Genomic DNA, 17,590 nt, shown 5'->3' with positions numbered 1-17,590 from the left:
GAAATAAAAACTTTTTCCCTCCTGCTAACTTTCTGGGTTCCCAAACAATAAGAGGAGAAAAAAGACATGCGAAGCATTTTGTTCCAAAGGAGCGAGCACTCTTAGCATTTTAAACACTTGTTTGTGGCAGAGTTTAAAGTGCAGTTTGCTCCAAGAACTGAGCTACTTATAAAGATACAATGAATTCTTTTTCCTCTCATTTAAGGAGGAAAAGTGAACCAGGACTAAACTTCAGTTTCTTTAAGAAAGAAAAATAGACTTTAAAAAGCTATTTAAGATATGTGAAGGAGTCTAGGAAAAATAACTAAATGGAAAAGCCCTCGGGTCTTGATAGCATAGGAAAGGGCTGGGGGGCCACGAAAATCTCAGCATTCCCTCTATCACAGTGTGTTTTATGTTGCTCTGATTGTAATATTTATTTTGAACAGCCCATCTTATGCCCTGAGTGCTGTTGTAAGCAGCAAAGCAGCTGGGATAGATTGTGGTTAGTGGAGAGGGGAAAAAAAAACAAACAACTTTTTCTTTTTCTTTGTCCTGTCTCCTGGCAGAGCTCGATTCAGGACTGGGGTGAAGAGGTAGAGGAAGGAGCTGTTTACCATGTCACCCTCAAGAGAGTCCAGATTCAACAGGCTGCCAATAAAGGAGCGAGATGGCTCGGGGTGAGTAAAGCTGGGGAGACTGTGAGCCTTGGACTTGCAGGGCCTCTTGTTCTGTGAATATCATTATTATTTAGCAGAGGCAGGTTTGTTTTTTTCCCCCTCCATTTCTTCTCTTTTGGCCTTAAAAAGGAAACTGCCAATGACCAAGTGTTTGCATTAGCAATACTGGTCTGTTTTTGTACTTACTCGTTTCTGAAGCGTCTCCCTTAGGTTTGTCAATAATTCAGAACCTCTTAGAAACATCTTGAGGTATTTGGCACATAGAGTGAGGGTGGAGTGGCTGAAAGTAACTTAGAGTAACAGGACCAGAAGATAGCACCGAGTCAGACGAGCCGTTTTGCCCCACTGGCATCCTTTTCTCTCCGTCTCCCCCGCTTTTGATCCTGACAGCCCTTCTCCCACTCCTATTCCCTTACCAAATACCCAGAATGCTCAGGGGCGCTGAGACTCCAAATCGGTCTCCTATGGGGGATGGCGCATTTCCCATGGTTACATCCTTTACACGGTACTTAGTGTCCACCACTTTATGTGTCCAGTGCGTGGAGGTCTGGGGCTTTGGAGGAACACTGCTTCCATAAACAACATTTTTCCCTCCCGCTGAGGTTTTAAAGTATTGGGCGAGATCATGTGAGTTATTCATTATCTCCTAATGGATCCTTCAACATAGCCCAACTAAAGGGGTTGCGGGAAGCCAGGGCAGACATCATCATGTGGTAGAAGGAAGGAGTTCTTCATCTGTAGGTAGAAGGAATCCTCCGAGAACAGTGAGAGGTGACAGAGCCTTGAGAAAGAACATGGCGGTAAGCGAACAGAGAGGATGGAGTGTGGTTTCCCCGGGCCTTGTTCTGGCCATACTCAGGCTTCACAGCTGAAGAGCTTGAGAGCAGTGAAGATTATGGACTGGCATCCAATCTCTACTGACTTTGGGTTTCAGAAAATTCAGGGTTTTTTTTTTTTTTTGAGCAGCAATCAAAGGTCAGGTGCGAAAGAGGACAGGAAACAAAACTGCCCAGGGCTTTAAGACTAGAGGCAGCATGTGACTTGCAATTCCTGGAGTTTGAGGCAGGATGGCCAGCAGCAATGATTTCCTCTTCCGTGGGTCTCCTGGGCTGCTGACACAGGCATTCATTGCTTTGGGCTTCCCCAGCTGCTTCAAGTCAGGCTGCGTATTTGGGATTGAAGTACCACCCTTTAGGGCAGTCAGTTGTTAGTTGCATCTGCAGGTATAACCTAGAAAGGTAGGAGCCTTTCCTTTGAAAGCCTGAGGTCTTCACTTATTAAGCAGGTACCTTGCTCGGAATATGATTTTGAAATTAATTAGGTGCATCACCAGCAGACCTGATAGGGAAAGCAGAACTAGAGTTCTGACAAGTCATCACTTTATTTTTGGTGGTTGCATGTATTGCATTTTATTTAAATGCGGTATTGATGTGGTTTGGCCCGAGTATTTCAAGATGATTCACAAGCTTCTGAAGCAGCTGCCTTCAAAAGGGTCATTACATTTTCTGATGCCAGGTTGTTCCTCTCTTTATAATGAGACTGATGTTGCTTGGATGACAGCTTTAGTTTTTGGCCAAACACAATAGCCGTGAATGAGTAAGTCACGGGAAAATGGACAGGTTAACTCTGTAGGTCCCAAACACAGCGAGGTATGGTTCATTTAGATGTCCCCGGTTGTTTGGTAATTCTCACTGACCATTGTGCTCACGGGACTCCTCTTCTCCCCACCCCACCCAGAGCCCTCTCATTTATGCACAGTTCAGAGTTGGTTCATCCCAGGGTTAGCAGTAGAGCTAAAATACCAAAAGGGAAATATGTGAAAAGATTGCTTCTAGTTGATGGAGGGATTTGTCCCCTCCTCCCATTTCAGCCAAGTATGATTTGCTGTGATTACCCCTCGTGCTCAGGAACCAGTTCTATAACTCTCCCACCCCAATCCCCCTTGTTTTCTTGTCTTCGGTGTCCTGTTGGGAAGCACTGTTTTTGTCCTTGGAAATTCCAGACTTAATTAAATGTGACTCAACCAGTTGAGCCATAGCAATTACAAAGCTTTTCTCTTTAGGCCTGTGAGTGGCTTCTCTATACTTGTTTTTCCAGTCACCCTTTCAGAATTCTTCAGAGCAACCAGTTTTATTTATTGACTTATTATTAATCTGTAGCTGATGTGCACTCCGGTGTTAGTGTCCCATATGCTACATGAGGATTTGACATTTGCACACATTTATGAAATGATCACCGTGACAATCCTAGTAAGCACTTTGTCCCCACACAAAGTCACTGCGATATTATCGACCGTACTCCTCACGACAAAGCAGCTGGGTTTATAGTGAACCAGAGACGGAGATGAGGTGAACTCACGTCAAAATATGACAGTGGTTCATGAGGAAAGGTGGAGTTGTGATTATCTCTTTCCACATGAGGAAACTAAAGTCCAGAGAAGTTAAATTGCTTGCCGGGGTCACACAGCTAGGAAGTGGTAGAGGCTGGATTTGAGCCCAAATGTTTAGTTCCTTGCTGTTGGGAGCTGCCTGGGACCTGAAGGCTGCTTTCATAGTAGTGGAAGAAGGCATTAACTCAGAAGAACGAGGATGCTTATAATATACTTTCCCCCTACGTATTACCTGGTTCAAGACTCAAGACATACAGCTTTCTTTTCTTTATGCTTTGAGTGATAACTTGTGCTGCAAATTGAGATACTTGTTGTGAAGATGTGTTTCTTGTTAAGCTCTCCACCTTGGATGTGTAAAGCGTGGGGCAGCGAAGACGTGCGAGCTTATGTAGCACCTGAGGGTGGGTACGACTCTCATTACCAGTCTGTAAGGCTAATTAGGAAAGCCTAAGTGACTGAGTGGGCTTCCCAGGAATCTGCCTGCCAATGCAGGAGATAACGGGGTCGATCCCTGGTCCGGGAAGATCCCCTGGAGAAGGAAATGGCAACCCACTACAATATTCTTGGCTGGGAAATCCCATGTCGAGCCTGGTGGGCTACAGTCCACGGGGTCCCTAAAGAGTCGGAGATGAGTTAGCATCCGTATGACAACAACAAAGTGACTGAGTATAATTTTTGTAGTTTCTAGTACTCTGATCACAAAACAGAATTAAGATCCAATTTGGGAAGAATAACAAAAAAATTACACATCCTTAGATGTGAAGTATCATATAATCCAAAACATTGAGGACATTCTTTGTTTTGTTTGTGAAATTTTGTGTTCAGGTGATTTTTTGAAGTAACACCCTCTGTCTTCAGTTGTAAGTATATAGTCAACTATGGCCCAGACTGGATTTAGTGTACATGCAGCTGCAGTTTCCCTCACTGACAGTGAAGTTATGCTGGGCAACTTTGAAAAACCAAATATTATTGAAATACTGACTCAATTTTCTCTTTACAATAACATCTTAGCCTGGGATAATTTTATCCAGCTATAACCCTCAAAGAAAAATGGTTCTGATTATGTCAGAGAATCATAAAATCTCAGGGCTGGAAGAGACATTAAAAATAATGTATCCAACTGTTCGATTAAGCTTGTAGAAAAACTTCCAGTAATTTTCGGAGGAGTAAATGGTGAAGAGTTGTTATTCTACTTTGGTCTCAGTGTCGTGGTCATATATTGACAGTGAAATGTAGAAACAATTTAGGAAAATATCAGTGTTCTCTGGAAGCAGGAAATGTCCCATTTTAGGAAGACTATTCAAATGGACAGAGGAAAGGGAACCCACTGTTAGGGGAAGGGCTTCCGTGTCCAGAGCCCATCTTGCTGTCTTCAGACTTTGATAGGCTTAGGGTCCAGAGAAATCTGTCAAACCCAAGGTTACCTCAGAGTGGGGATATTTGTTTCACAGTCAGGATTGGAAGAGTGCGGTCACCTCTGCAAGGTCTGTGGGGAGTGGAATGGTCAGCAGATGGTCACATGGCTTTTCTCGGTTCTGGGCTTCTGTGGCCCATGTGTGGGGCCCCAGTGCCTCCCTGCCCTTCGTCCCATGTTTATCACACTGTCTCCCACAGAGGCCCTTGTAGGGTTGAATTGAAATATTTGATAGCTGGGAGGCTGGTAAAGATAATGAAATGGGACAGGAGAAAACAGAATGCCTTTAGAAATAAAAGGAACTAGAACAGAGTTCTAGTTCCTCGTGGATTGTATGAGTGCAGTGGGAAGGTAAGCACTAGTCAGTCTGGGTGGAGACGTTGACCTTAACTTGAGTAGACTATTGGGATTGAGTCTACCTGGTGTTTCTGTGGCCTTGCTGTCCATAGTGCCTTTAAATGGCGTACAGTTCTTTGAATTTTCAGCTCACTTCACTTCTGGAAAGTGTCTCTGATCTCCCTGGCCTGGAGGAGGTACCCCTTCTGCGTGTTCCAGAAGCATTCTTTATCTCCCTGTCATGTATTTACCTCCCTCTGCTGTAACTGTTTGTATTTCTCATTAGACTCTAAGCCCCTTGAAGTGGGAACTGTGACCATCTAGTAGGCAGAAACTCAGTATTTGTTGAATGAATGGATCAAGTTTCTTGCCTTCTGGGAAGGCAGATATTAGCTTGATAAATATGAAGGTATGGTTGCTCCTGACTTAAAACCAAATTAGCATGAAGATGTTAGCTTATAAAGAAGAGGGGTGCATAGGAGTGAGAAAAGCTAATTAGCTATGATTACAGCTGTCTTACATCCTTTCTATAACAAAGCAGGGCCTAAACAAAGGTAGTGATTATTCATTTTAACAACAACAAAAAAATCATGGCAGTGAATTAACTTGCCTTTTAAAGCCCAGAGGTCCAATTATATTGAGTGTTGAAGAAAGAAAGGCGATGCACAAGTTAGAAAAGTGTTGGCAAACATTACCATCACGTGTGGTCGTGTGGTTGGAGGGCTCAGGAACAGGGTTTTAGAATTTTAAGGAGATAAGCCTTAGAGAGGCCCTCAGTTTATAGTTTGTCATCCTTGTTTTCATCGAGGAAAACAGGCCCTTGGATTGCCTTATTCTGGTATATCAGAATGTTTAATTTAAGCTTTAGAAAGTAAATTCCAAAATTTAGCAACCATCTGTAAAAGAACCAACTGGTATTTTTCATTTTGACCATGGGAACATGTTTCTAAAATAATCCAATATTACGGCATGTGGCCTCCACCCATCAAGAAGATATGGTAAATTTCAGTTGCCTGAGCTATTGTTGTTACCTTGAGTCCTTTCACTGCTTTCAGAATCTTCTGGGGTCTGTGTAATGAATATTTAGCACGTAAGCCAAGAATATCCATTTCAGTTCAGCAATTATGGGGACACTCAGCCAAGTTCAAGATGCATATCTGTCCCCAGCAAATACATAACAGCGTAATCATGAGTCCCATTAACTCCTTGTGCTTATAGAATACGTGCGGGCTCAGTTGTGTCCGACTCTTTGTGACCCCTTGGACCATAGCCTGTCAGGCTCCTCTGTGCATAGGATTATCCTGGTAAGAATACTGGATCCTCCAGAGGATCTTCCTGACCCAGGGATGAACCTGCCTCTCCTCCATCTGCTGCATTGGCAGGCAGATTCTTGACCACTGTGCCACCTGGGAAGTCCCATAGTACATGTGCCATTAAATTAATATTATAAACATATTTCATTCTTATTTCTGTCAAATTTTAAAGAAAAATTTCCTGGGGTTTTAAATTTAGCATGGAAAGAAGAGCAGTAAAGTCAGTACCCTGCCTTTCCCCTTTAGCTCTTATTGGGTTCTCCACTGCCCCATCCCACTTATTTTGGTTTCCTTTGTCCACGGCATGCATATCATTGTATGTATCCCCTTTCCACGTAATCAGAATCCTGTAGTGACTGACCTCTACACATTTTGCACTAAAATATGCAGTAATAGGCTAAAATAAGTAAAATGTTTAAATTTCTACCCAAATAGACTTTTTACAGGAAAGAAAAAAGATGTCTGTGAACGGAGCAAGGCAAGTACTGGTGAAATGGGGGAAGATAGGGAATGTAGCTTTGTTCAATGAGAGACGCTCAGCAGGCTTGTGTCTGGGTTGCTGATGGGTGTGGCTGTCCCCACAGAGTTGATCTGGAATCTGGAGTCTGGGCAGTTTCTGGGTTGTTTGCTAGTGAAACACCCACTGTGAACTCCCTCTCTGCTGTTGCCACTGTGCGATTCAGTCATCTGGATTGGAGTCTCCATTGATTCACCAACAGACCACTTTATGCCAGACACCCCGTTAAACCTTGGGAATCCAAAGTGATACGAGACACACCTCTTATTCTTCAGGAGATTTCAGGTAGTAGGGGAGACAGCAACGTAAGCTAATTACCGTGTATTGTGGTCAGTGTGACCATTGCTGTGTGGGACATCTGCATTGGGTGTTAGGGGAGCCGAGAAGGGTGGTGTGTTTATCAGGTGCGTGTGGGCACTCCTGGAGGGCTGCGTGGAAGAAGGGTCCTTTTGTGGTGAGTTGATGGATGATTAGGAGTTAGGTGAGGGTGTGGGGGGCACTGGAGGCAGGCATTCCAGCTGGAGGGCACAGAGTGGGAGAAAGTGTGGGAGCCAGAGATGAGAGCCCCAAGTGAGGCTCACCCTGGGGAAGAGGGAGGGGCGCCTGAGTGGGCAGTGATGGGAACAGACCCCAGAGAGCAGGGCTGGGGCCAGGTCTGTGCTGAGCTGTGGGATTTGCGTGGTCCTGAGCACTGGGTTGTCATCACTGAAGGGCTTTCGGCAGAGTGGCTGGGTCAGATTTACATTTTAAAGAGATGACTGACAGCTGAGGGGTGGACGCCAGGGGAAGGAGCTGGACTCAGGAAGGAGGCTGAAGAGGTCATGAACTGAGGAAGGAGATAAGGACCTGGGTGAAACGGGGGCAGTGGAGCAAAGAGTGTGGGGAGTGTAGGAAGGACTGATGTTGAAGCTGAAACCCCAATACTTTGGCCATGGGGTGTGAAGAGCTGACTCATTTGAAAAGACCCTGATGCTGGGAAAGATTGAGGGCAGGAGGAGAAGGGGATGACAGAGGATGAGATGGTTAGATGGCATCACTGACTCAATGGACATGGGTTTTTGAGTAAACTCCGGGAGTTGGTGATGGACAGGGAGGCCTGGCGTGCTGCAGTCCATGGGGTCGCAAAGAGTCGGACATGACTGAGTGACTGAACTGAACTGCAGTGTCGGGAGAGTGGTGGGAGCAGAGGCTGATGAGCGGAGGCCTGGCAGGCGTGGATCTTAGCCACCTGGGGTTCAGAGAGCAGGTCAGAAACCTTCTGGCTTTCTAGGATCAGTGGCACCCTCTTCTCATTGGATGAAATGTCCTGGGGACTTCAAGGCAGGCTTGCTCCATGTAAACACTAGCAAATGTCCTGTCGGCACGCCCCGAAGACCAGGCCCAGGTGTGCCTGCTGTGTCCTGTCCTGAGATGCAGTCTCGGATCTGGCTTATGAAGGCGGGTAGCGGACACTGCTTGTTTCTCAGATTCCAGAGTACTGTGAAGAGCTTGTGGTTTCTGTGTGTTTTTTTTTTTTTTCTTCTAAAGTCTTCTGTTTCTTTACAAACTAAGCAGATTGAATTTGTAGGCCGCAGAGAGAGAATAAATATGGAACCCACAGGACTATGATTACAGAGCTGTATTTTAGACAACGGCAGTTAAAGTTATAATTGTGTTGTTAGAGACACGAGAAATTTTATGGTTAGGTGTTCTGGTCTCTTTCTTTCTCCCTGCTCGACGTCTTTAAACTCTTTCTATTTATTCTGGCTGTTGGCATGACCACTCTCAGAGGCTCAGCCTGATTGCTGACTCTCCTCATACAAAAGAAGAAATTTGGTAAGATCTGATGCTTCCTTTTGGGGCTTCCCTGGTGGCTGACTGTAAAGGATCTGCTGCACTGTAGGAGACCTGGGTTTGATCCCTGGGTAAGGAAGATCCCCTGGCGAAGGGAATGGCAACCCACTCCAGTATTCTTGCCTAGGAATTCCCATGGACAGAGAAGACTGGTGGGCTACAGTCCATGGGGTCACAAAAGAGTTGGACATGACTGAGCCTCTAAACAGTGCTTCCTTAGTTTGCCACCTACCACAGTCCCAGTCTTTCTCTCTTATACACACACACAGACATGTACACACTGTAAATTGAAATGTCTTTGGTATTGTATTTTTTTAGGATTTGGTGCATCTTTCTAGTGTCGTTTCATGACCTCTTCTGTCTAACTGATCAAAGGCCAACTTTGTCGTCTTTTGCTTGGTTTCTCTTGTGTTGTTATTGTGATCGATTAAGTTTCTTCTATTTAGGAACTGTCTTCGGATTAAAAAGGATATAAATGAAAGGAGGAAGGAATAAAGGTAGGAAAAGGTTACATTAGGTGGGAGACACCTTCTTGGATAAAATCCCGTTAGTCTTGTGCAGAGAGAGAGAGAGGCATGTCTTTTACTGCTGATCCTTTGGGCCTAACATTGTAGGAATACCTGTGCCTTTTCACCAGTGTGGCTGTGTACTGTGTTTCGATGCACGGGGTTTTTGCGTGGCTTGGTTCCTCAAAGCCATCTTTATATCATGCCGTGTACGACTGACTTCTGAGGATAATGATGGTGGTGGTTGGGAGTGGGATGGTGTGTTGTTGGTGGTTCTGTGTATCCTTCCACCCTCACAGAATCATTACCCTACATTTTCCAGAGTTTAATTGCTTGTACCATCTGTGGTCCATTCATTTGAATTCGTTTCCACACAGTTAATCTCATCCCATGTACACTCCTCCAGACAGTCTTTGTTTGTTTGCTCTTTTCAGCAAGGAATTGAGCAATTTAACTTTTCCCCCTTTGTTTCATTTCCTGCTGATTTTAATACCCATCCTCCTCTTTTATAAAAGCAAAGCCAAGGCTGGGTCCTTCCCGCTTCATCATTCTAAAGTCAGCAAGTCTTGTTATGAAGATGGTTGGCTGATCAAGATGACATTCAGTAACCCCTCAGAACTAGATGAACTAATGAGTTAAGAAGCATACGAGAAATACATAAAATCTATTGAGGAGTGAAAATGGAACCCCTAATAAACTACTTTGAAACAAACAAACAAACAAAAGACAATTTGAAGGCCACAGACAAACCGTTTCTGCTAAAAGTAGAGTGGCTTTGGTCAGTAAAGCCATCAACTGAGGCTCTTGGCAACTTTCTTGGTAGCAACTGTTCTTTAGTCAGATGCTGTTCTCCTGCCCGTGACTTCTGTCACTGCTGGTGACAGAGCTGGAAATCTGTGGACGATTTCTAACAAAAGTGTATGTAATGCTGCTGCTGCTAAGTCACTTCAGTCGTGTCCGACTCTGTGTGACCCCATAGACGGCAGCCCACCGGGCTCCCCCGTCCCTGGGATTCTCCAGGCAAGAACACTGGAGTGGGTTGCCATTTCCTTCTCCAATGTGTGAAAGTGAAAAGTGAAAGTGAAGTTGCTCAGTCATGTCTGACTCATAGCGACCCCATGAACTGCAGCCTACCAGGCTCCTCCGTCCATGGGATTTTCTAGGCAAGAGTACTGGAGTGGCTTGCCATTGCCTTCTCCGTATGTAATGGATGTAGGTAAAAATAATTGAGACTAGATTTGACGTTGGCTGAAAATGAAATGCTTCATAGTCCTGGCTCTTCTAATTAAAGTCTCAATCCTTGAAATTCTTTATGGAGATAATGGATCCTCCCAAATAGAAAATTCAGGAAATCGGAAGCATTTGGTTAGTTTGTGAAGCACAGGAAAACATTTGCTATCTTCTATCCAAATATTGACTCCTCCTAATGACACAACACAATGACTATCTGTTTTATACACAACTTAACCAGGAATGAACAGGGCCCAGAGCCATCAGGTCCTGGCTGAGGAATCAGTTCAGGGTTCTTTCCCCCTGGCTTGGAGCCTTTGCAGGAGATGGCACCTCTTACTTGCTCTTTCTTTTCAGGGTTTTTTCCCAGCAGGAGCACCAGTCAAGGGAGGTAACTTTTGCCCTGGTCGTGAGTCTGTGCTTTGGAGCTAGACAGACTTGAATCCAGAGCTGGCCTCTGCCCGTGTGTGGCGATGTGAGCTTGAGCTCTGAAGTTACTTCTCTCAGCCCACATTCTTCACCTGGAAAGGGAGGAAATTAGCAGTCCTCTCTGGACAGAATTACTGTGAGGAGGGAGTTGTGTAGGTAAGGTGCTTGGCACTGAGCCTAGGGTATGGTCTGCCCTTCCTCACTGAGCAGTGGGGCTCCCGTGAGGACCCCACTGTCTGGGAGCCCTTTTGAACCCCACCATGGAACCGTGTAGAGGCGTGGGTGCCCCCTGATGCTTGCTGTTGTATAGAAATCAGACAGCTTGACTGAGACACAGTCTTAGAGACGCTTTGTGTCCCTGACATCCCTTTCTCATTTTGCACATCTGGGAGGAAGGGCTGTGGCCTTGTTTATTAGAAGTAATATGCATCATTGTGTTTGCTCTGCCTGGCTGCCTGTACGGTGAAAGACAACTGTGGCCTGGGCTCCAGTATTTCGCATTTCAGATTCCTTCAGTTTTCCTCTGTAGTTATTTGTCAGTGTTCTGATTTTTTATGCTTTAAAAATATTTTATGACTTAACAATGGACTATATTCTGTCTTCTGCATTTGCTATTTCTGCCTGAAAAATGGGAAGGTAGGAAACTATTTTTTAAAAAAATTGCTTGGTAAACATGCTAATCACTCTTCATTGGACATAATGTGGAATGTGAGTAAGTTGTGCTTGCACAACTTAGAATAAAAATTAAATTTCTCATTGGGCCACATGTTGTGAAGGTAGCTAATTCAGTACTGGAGTCCCAGACTGGGCATGAACTAAATTTCTCCTGAGGTTGTCACTTTTAGAATGTCACATGACCATATAAATCGTCACTTTCCTGATCTGTGAAATGGGAATACTCCTTCTGCCCTTGGGTTTTGTGAGGATCATGTGAGTTAATGTATATGTGCTAAGTCACTTCAGTTGTGTCTGACTCTTTACGACCCTGTGGACTATAGCCCGCCAGGCTCCTCTCTCCATGGGATTCTCCAGGCAAGAATACTGGAGTGGGTTGCCATGTCCTCTTCCAGAGGGTCTTCCCAACCGAGGAACTGAACCTACATCTCTTATGCCTCCTGCATTGGCAGGCGGGTTCTTTACCACTGGTGCCACCTGGGAAGCCCAATGTATACTTTTGATATGTAAATGATTATGCAGATACAAAGATATTCGTATTGTTACCTCAAGGCTGTTTATTTTTTTTCCCCTTCTCATCACCTAGATGCTTGATGGGCATGTGGTCTGTTGCCTTTCTTCCCTCATCCCAGAGGGACTCTTTTCTACATTTTTTCCTCCCATTTGCTAATAACCTAATGATACCTTTATGTTTAGCAAGTGGTAGTGTTTCCTGTGCTACAACCATTGTTACTGCTGGTATTGATATTCTAGGTGCTTTGAGAGTGCAGACAAGGCTTCTCTCAATAGATTGGACGTGGAAACAAATACCCCAAACTCACAAGATTCTAGACAAATGCAGTAAATATCCTGCACATGAAAACCTTTTACTTTCTCTTTCTTTTCTTATTTTCTCTCTAGTAAGATTTTGTTTGTTTTGAGGTAGTGGCTGTTGCTTTTCTGTCTCTCTCTGGGATACTTTTAATTTGTCGCAGAGAAGGACAGTAAAGTTAATACAACAAGGAATGGAAAGTGCTTCCAGCCTTTCAGAGCTGCTGGAAAGTCAACGCTTGCTTTGAGGCCAAATCCTGATGTGGGACTTGAACTCATGACCTAATAATGCCAGAGGCGAAATGTTGCCAACCAGCCCACACAGACTCTCATGAGATGCGGACATTTAAAATACTTCCTTCGGGTAGTCCCGTTGCTGCCTTCTGGGTTCTCTTCTCTCTCTCAGCCTTTTCTTGCAGCATTCCTGGCTGCCCTGTTAGGAATACAATTTTAGTTTTTAGATCTATTTTTTTCTCACTGTCTTTCCATTTGCTTATGACAATCTCTTCCTTCTTGCTTTCCATTTCTCCTGGGTGACTTCCTTGTTTTGTTCCTGTTCCTTCCTGTCCTTCCTCTGGACTAAAAATAGTCTCCAGGGTCCCTGGCTTCTTGCCCACAAACTTGACCTTCCTGCTATTCATCTTGGGTCCCCCGTGAGTATCTGAAGATCCTTTACTACGCTCTCAAGACAATCAGACTCCTGCATCCATTCTCTGTTGTTTACGCCTCTTCTCAGCTGACTTATGGAGCTAACTGACCCTTGTCCCCAGGGCTGTAATTGAAAACTAAATCTCCTGTACTAGATGCTGAGCAAGCGATGTGCTCACGTTAAAGTGTTACTGACGGACACTGAATTCTCTCTGCATGTGCTGACTCTGTGGGTGGCACAGAAGGAGAAGGCGTCTCACGCAGTGATTCGAGGTGCCTGTGTAGCATCCGTCTCTGCGGAGCAGTGGTGTCATGACCAGCTGAGCCCGGGAACCAGCGTTTTCATCCATCATGCTGCTTGTGGGTACCCCAGGGGGACCTGCTGCCACTTGACTCCCACAGAAGTGTTTCTCAGGGAGCTAAAGTTGGTTAAACTGTTTCTTCGTGAACATTCTTTGGTCAGAATTGAAGGATTATGATATTCTTTACAAAGAATGACTTTCTGTCCACTGTTGACCTAGACAATCTACAAATGAGTGTCTGCTCTAGGGATAAAGGCTTGTAAAACTTTAGATGACTGGGCCAAAAAGTGCTGATGGCGGCAGCTCCGATCTCAGCGCCCAGCCCCAACCTGAACTCCCTGTTTTTCTAAGAGTTACAGCAGCAGGGCACGTGATACTTTTCTGTGTGGCAGATGAAGGCTTAAAAGATTTCTTTCCATCTGTCTGTCCCTCCAACTCCCTACGTGAGTTATGTTGCCACGAAAAGAACTAGCCCTACTTTTCGCTGGGAATACAGAGCTGTAGATTTCATCACCCAGGGCGATGTCCACATTTCTATGTGGTGCTATCTTCTTCCTAACACTGCTGATGCCACTGTATCAGCCTGCAGGGCTTTTCTGTTCACTGATTGACCAACAAACGACTTATCTTTCAAGTCCCAGCTCAAATGCCATCTGTACTCTTCTACTTTCTCCCTCTTCTGGAATAATTAGCTTTTTATCTGGGTCTTTTTAGCACCTTACCAAAAGCTCAATTACAGCACTTATCACACTGTATCCTTTTTTTTTTCAAATGTTTCTCTTTACCATTGAGTGCCTCTAGGGCAGAGGGTGGGACCATACTTAATTAATCATCATATTCCCATCACGTGGAACCATGTCCATGCCACGGTCAGTACCACTTAGAAAGCATCTTATAAGTCGTTTGACCTAAACTCTAATAAAACATGTGTCTTCGTGCCCGTGGTCATGTATGGATGTGAGAGTTGGACTGTGAAGAAGGCTGATCGCCGAAGAATCGATGCTTTTGAACTGTGGTGTTGGAGAAGACTCTTGAGAGTCCCTTATACTGCAAGGAGATCCAACCAGTCCATTCTAAAGGAGATCAATCCTGGATGTTCATTGGAGGGACTGATGCTAAAGCTGAAGCTGCAATACTTTGGCCACCTCATGCGACGAGTTGACTCACTGGAAAAGACTCTGATGCTGGGAAAGGTTGGGGGCGGGAGGAGAAGGGGACGACCAAGAATGAGATGGCTGGATGGCATCACCGACTCTGTGGACATGAGTTTGAGTGTACTCCTGGAGTTGGTGATGGACAGGGAGGCCTGGCGTGCTGTGGTTCATGGGGTCGCGGAGAGTCGGACACGACTGAGCGACTGAACTGAACTGAACTTCGTGATGTTTGTTTTTGGCCATTTGATAATGATGTAAATCTCATTCTTTGAATCAAAAAGGAAAATATTGAATAGGTAAGCTAGATCTGATTTATATTTTGTACTTCAACAAATGACACAAGAAAAAAGAACAATGTGGATTTTGCCTTATTTTTGTCACCATTGCTTCTTCTACACATTTCATGGTCTTATGATATTGAACTATTATGGAACTATAGGTAGAATGACATGGTATTTCAAGTTAACCCACAAGGGCTTCCCTGGTGGCTCAGATGGTAAAGAAACTGCCTGCAATGCAGGAGACCTGGGTTTGATCCCTGGGTTGGGAAGATCCCCTGGAGAAAGGAATGACTACCCACTCTAGTGTTCTTGCCTGGAAAATTCCATGGACAAAGGAGCCTAGTGGGCTCCAGCCCATAGAGTTGCAGGGAGTTGGACATGACTGAGTGACTGAACACACACACACACACACCACAGGCTTCTTGGTGACGTATAGGTTTGAGTCATGGGTCATGGATAAACCTCTGGGAACCCAGTTCTGCTTTGGATTCTAAAGTTATTTTACTTACGTTATATTTTTACTTATAATATATTTTCCCATATTTTATTTAATCTCTTATCTGAGGGCTGCAATTTTTTTCAAGCTTGTATTAACCTGATATCAAACCACTTTGGCTTTGTTCCATAGAACACATTTTTGTAAAGGGACCTGACACCCTCCATGCTCATAGCCACTAGAGTTATGCAGGTAATGGTAAGGCTGCTTCTCTGAGATTTTAGGGGCAGGCTTGTTGTGTGTGGCACTTGCTAGGGTGTGTGTCTCTTACCAGAATTCATTGACAAGAAGGGATTTAAAAGTAAGTGACGTAAATTATACTTCATTGTATAGCATGATAGTGTCTGAAGACTTTTCAGTTTTCATTAGTAAAACTTAGCTCTCTGTTGTCACCCAAGTTTCCTGTGCTCTGTGGTCTTACATTCTTAACTCTTACATTTCTACTTCAGGCAAAATGTAAAGCCTATGCTGGAAGTTTTCAGAAGTCCAGCTGTTGTTAAGTGTTTCCCTTTGGACCATCCCAGTGTAGTTGGCTTTGTCACGCTCAAGTTTTCTGACTGCTCCTGGTCCTTCTTGCCTTTTATACAAGCAGGCTATCCTTACCTTTTTTCTTTTTAATAGGGATCCAGCGGCCTGTATGTTTGCTTTGGAGCAGAAGGAAGAACCTTTTAAAAGCAATATTATTCTTGAAAGAGTGATTCCACAACATGATCCATATTATTTTTACAAGAAGAGAAAAAAAAGATCACCCATAAATTTTACGGCAGTAACCCAGTCTTTAAACTTTCACTTTTTATCTTCTAGTCTTCAGTTCACAGGCACACATTTCAACATAGTTGCCGTCATACTATTTAGTCAGCTTTTTTAATCAGCAAGATATGTTTTTTTTTTTTTTCCCAGAACAGATTCTCTAAAAGTTACTTTCTGGCTTGAATCTTATGTGACATTTGTGCTATTTCGGATGTCACAGACAAAAAGCGTGCACTTGGACTTTGAGGAGTTTCAGAGTGATGCTGCCTATACTGGTGAGCAAGCTGCCTGTCTGTTCCTCTTCCTTGTGAAACCTCCCATCTGTTATCAGCGCTTCCACGAGCAGTCTGCGAGCACAGTGTGAGAGGAGCACATGTGAGCAGCTCTCCCGTGCGGTTCAGTGGCGCGGATGGCTCCCCATCCCAGCAGGATGGGTCCTGCTGCCCTGGCGGGGTGGCACCAGAACTCTTAGGGCTGCTCTGTTCAGTGTGGTAGCTGCTAGTGTCAGGTGCCTGTACAGTCAATGGAGTTCTCCAGGCCAGAATACTGGAGTGGGTAGCCTTTCCCTTCTCCAGGGGATCTTCCCAACCCAGGGATCGAACCCAGGTCTCCCACATTGCAGGCAGATTCTTTACCAGCTGAGCCGCCAGAGAAGCCCAAGAATACGGGAGTGGGTACCCTTTCCCTTCTCCAGGGGATCTTCCCAACCCAGGGATTGAACCCAGGTCTCCCGCATTGCAGGCGGATTCTCTACCAGCTGAGCCGCCAGAAAAGCCCAAGAATACGGGAGTGGGTACCCTTTCCCTTCTCCAGGGGATCTTCCCAACCCAGGGATTGAACCCAGGTCTCCCGCATTGCAGGCGGATTCTCTACCAGCTGAGCCGCCAGAGAAGTCCCCTGTGCCTGTGGAGCATGTGAAATGTGACTAGCCTCAACTATTCTCTGTCTGCAAAGTCCACATCGGATTTCATTTGATGAACATACTGTGAAAGAACTCAGTCATTTTCTACAGTGGTCATATGTTGAAATGATAGTATTTTGATGTAATGGGTTACATAATATGTACTGTAAAAATGAATTTCACCTGTTTCTATTTACTTTTTTTTTTTAATGTGGCTACTAGCAACTTTAGAACTGTAAATTGTGGCCGGCACTGTCTTTCTATCGGACAGTGTTTTTTCTAGGGCCTTGCAATTCAGAATGCAGGGTGTAGTTTATGAGTGTTCTGAAATCAGTTTAGTGGGTCAAAATCAGTATTCTAAAATTAGAACAAAATGACATAAAAATATTTGAGCAGTATTGTCGTGAAACTTGTTTTAAATATGTATGTGTAGGTACTGGGTCATGTGTAAGGGCATCTTTCCTTTTTACTTTGAATCATGGCTAAGAAGTTTGAAGCTCATTGTCCTATGGGGTCCAGCTTAATATAGTGCGTCACCAGGAGGCCTGGGCAGGTTGCTGTGAGCAACACCATATAGATTTTCCGTCTGGGTGGCAGCTCTTCCAGAACAGTTCAAGGGAAGCGGACCCAGCAGGAGGTGGAACTGAGCATGGGTGCACCTCAGGGGACCCCCAGAGTGAAGGGTGAACTAAGAATGGTTCCAGTTCTGTCGACTGGCGTCTGGACCTGTGTTCTGAGCACTAACATGTCCCTGGAGCCCTGGAGCGACTTTCATTTGATGTGTTGTTTCTTGAAGATATCTTCAGAATTGCCTCATGGATGGAGATACTTTCTAAGAAGCAGGGTGGTTTCTTAAGGACCTTGGAGCCAGGCTGGGTTAGACAAGGGATCTCTTTGACCTTTAGATCCTCCACCCACCAGGTCCTATTGAAATCAGAAGAGACTGT

At 44.7% G+C, this 17,590-nt stretch overlaps 1 protein-coding gene across 1 annotated transcript in view; it reads left to right on the top strand.

The window, feature by feature from the left end:
- RGL1 (ral guanine nucleotide dissociation stimulator like 1) overlaps positions 1-17,590 on the top strand; it is a 136,431-nt gene that overhangs the window by 627 nt on the left and 118,214 nt on the right. Inside the window, exon 2 of the mRNA XM_055419115.2 lies at positions 549-659. Coding sequence (XP_055275090.1) covers positions 549-659 — 111 coding nt within the window. The remainder of the gene's footprint in view (positions 1-548; positions 660-17,590) is intronic.

This window comes from Moschus berezovskii, chromosome 17 (assembly GCF_049115385.1).
Source record: "Moschus berezovskii isolate FMDL1 chromosome 17, NW_MosBer_1.0, whole genome shotgun sequence".
NCBI lineage: Eukaryota > Metazoa > Chordata > Mammalia > Artiodactyla > Moschidae > Moschus > Moschus berezovskii.
Note: the sequence above shows the minus strand (reverse complement) of the source record. Positions and strands in the feature narration are given on the sequence as shown.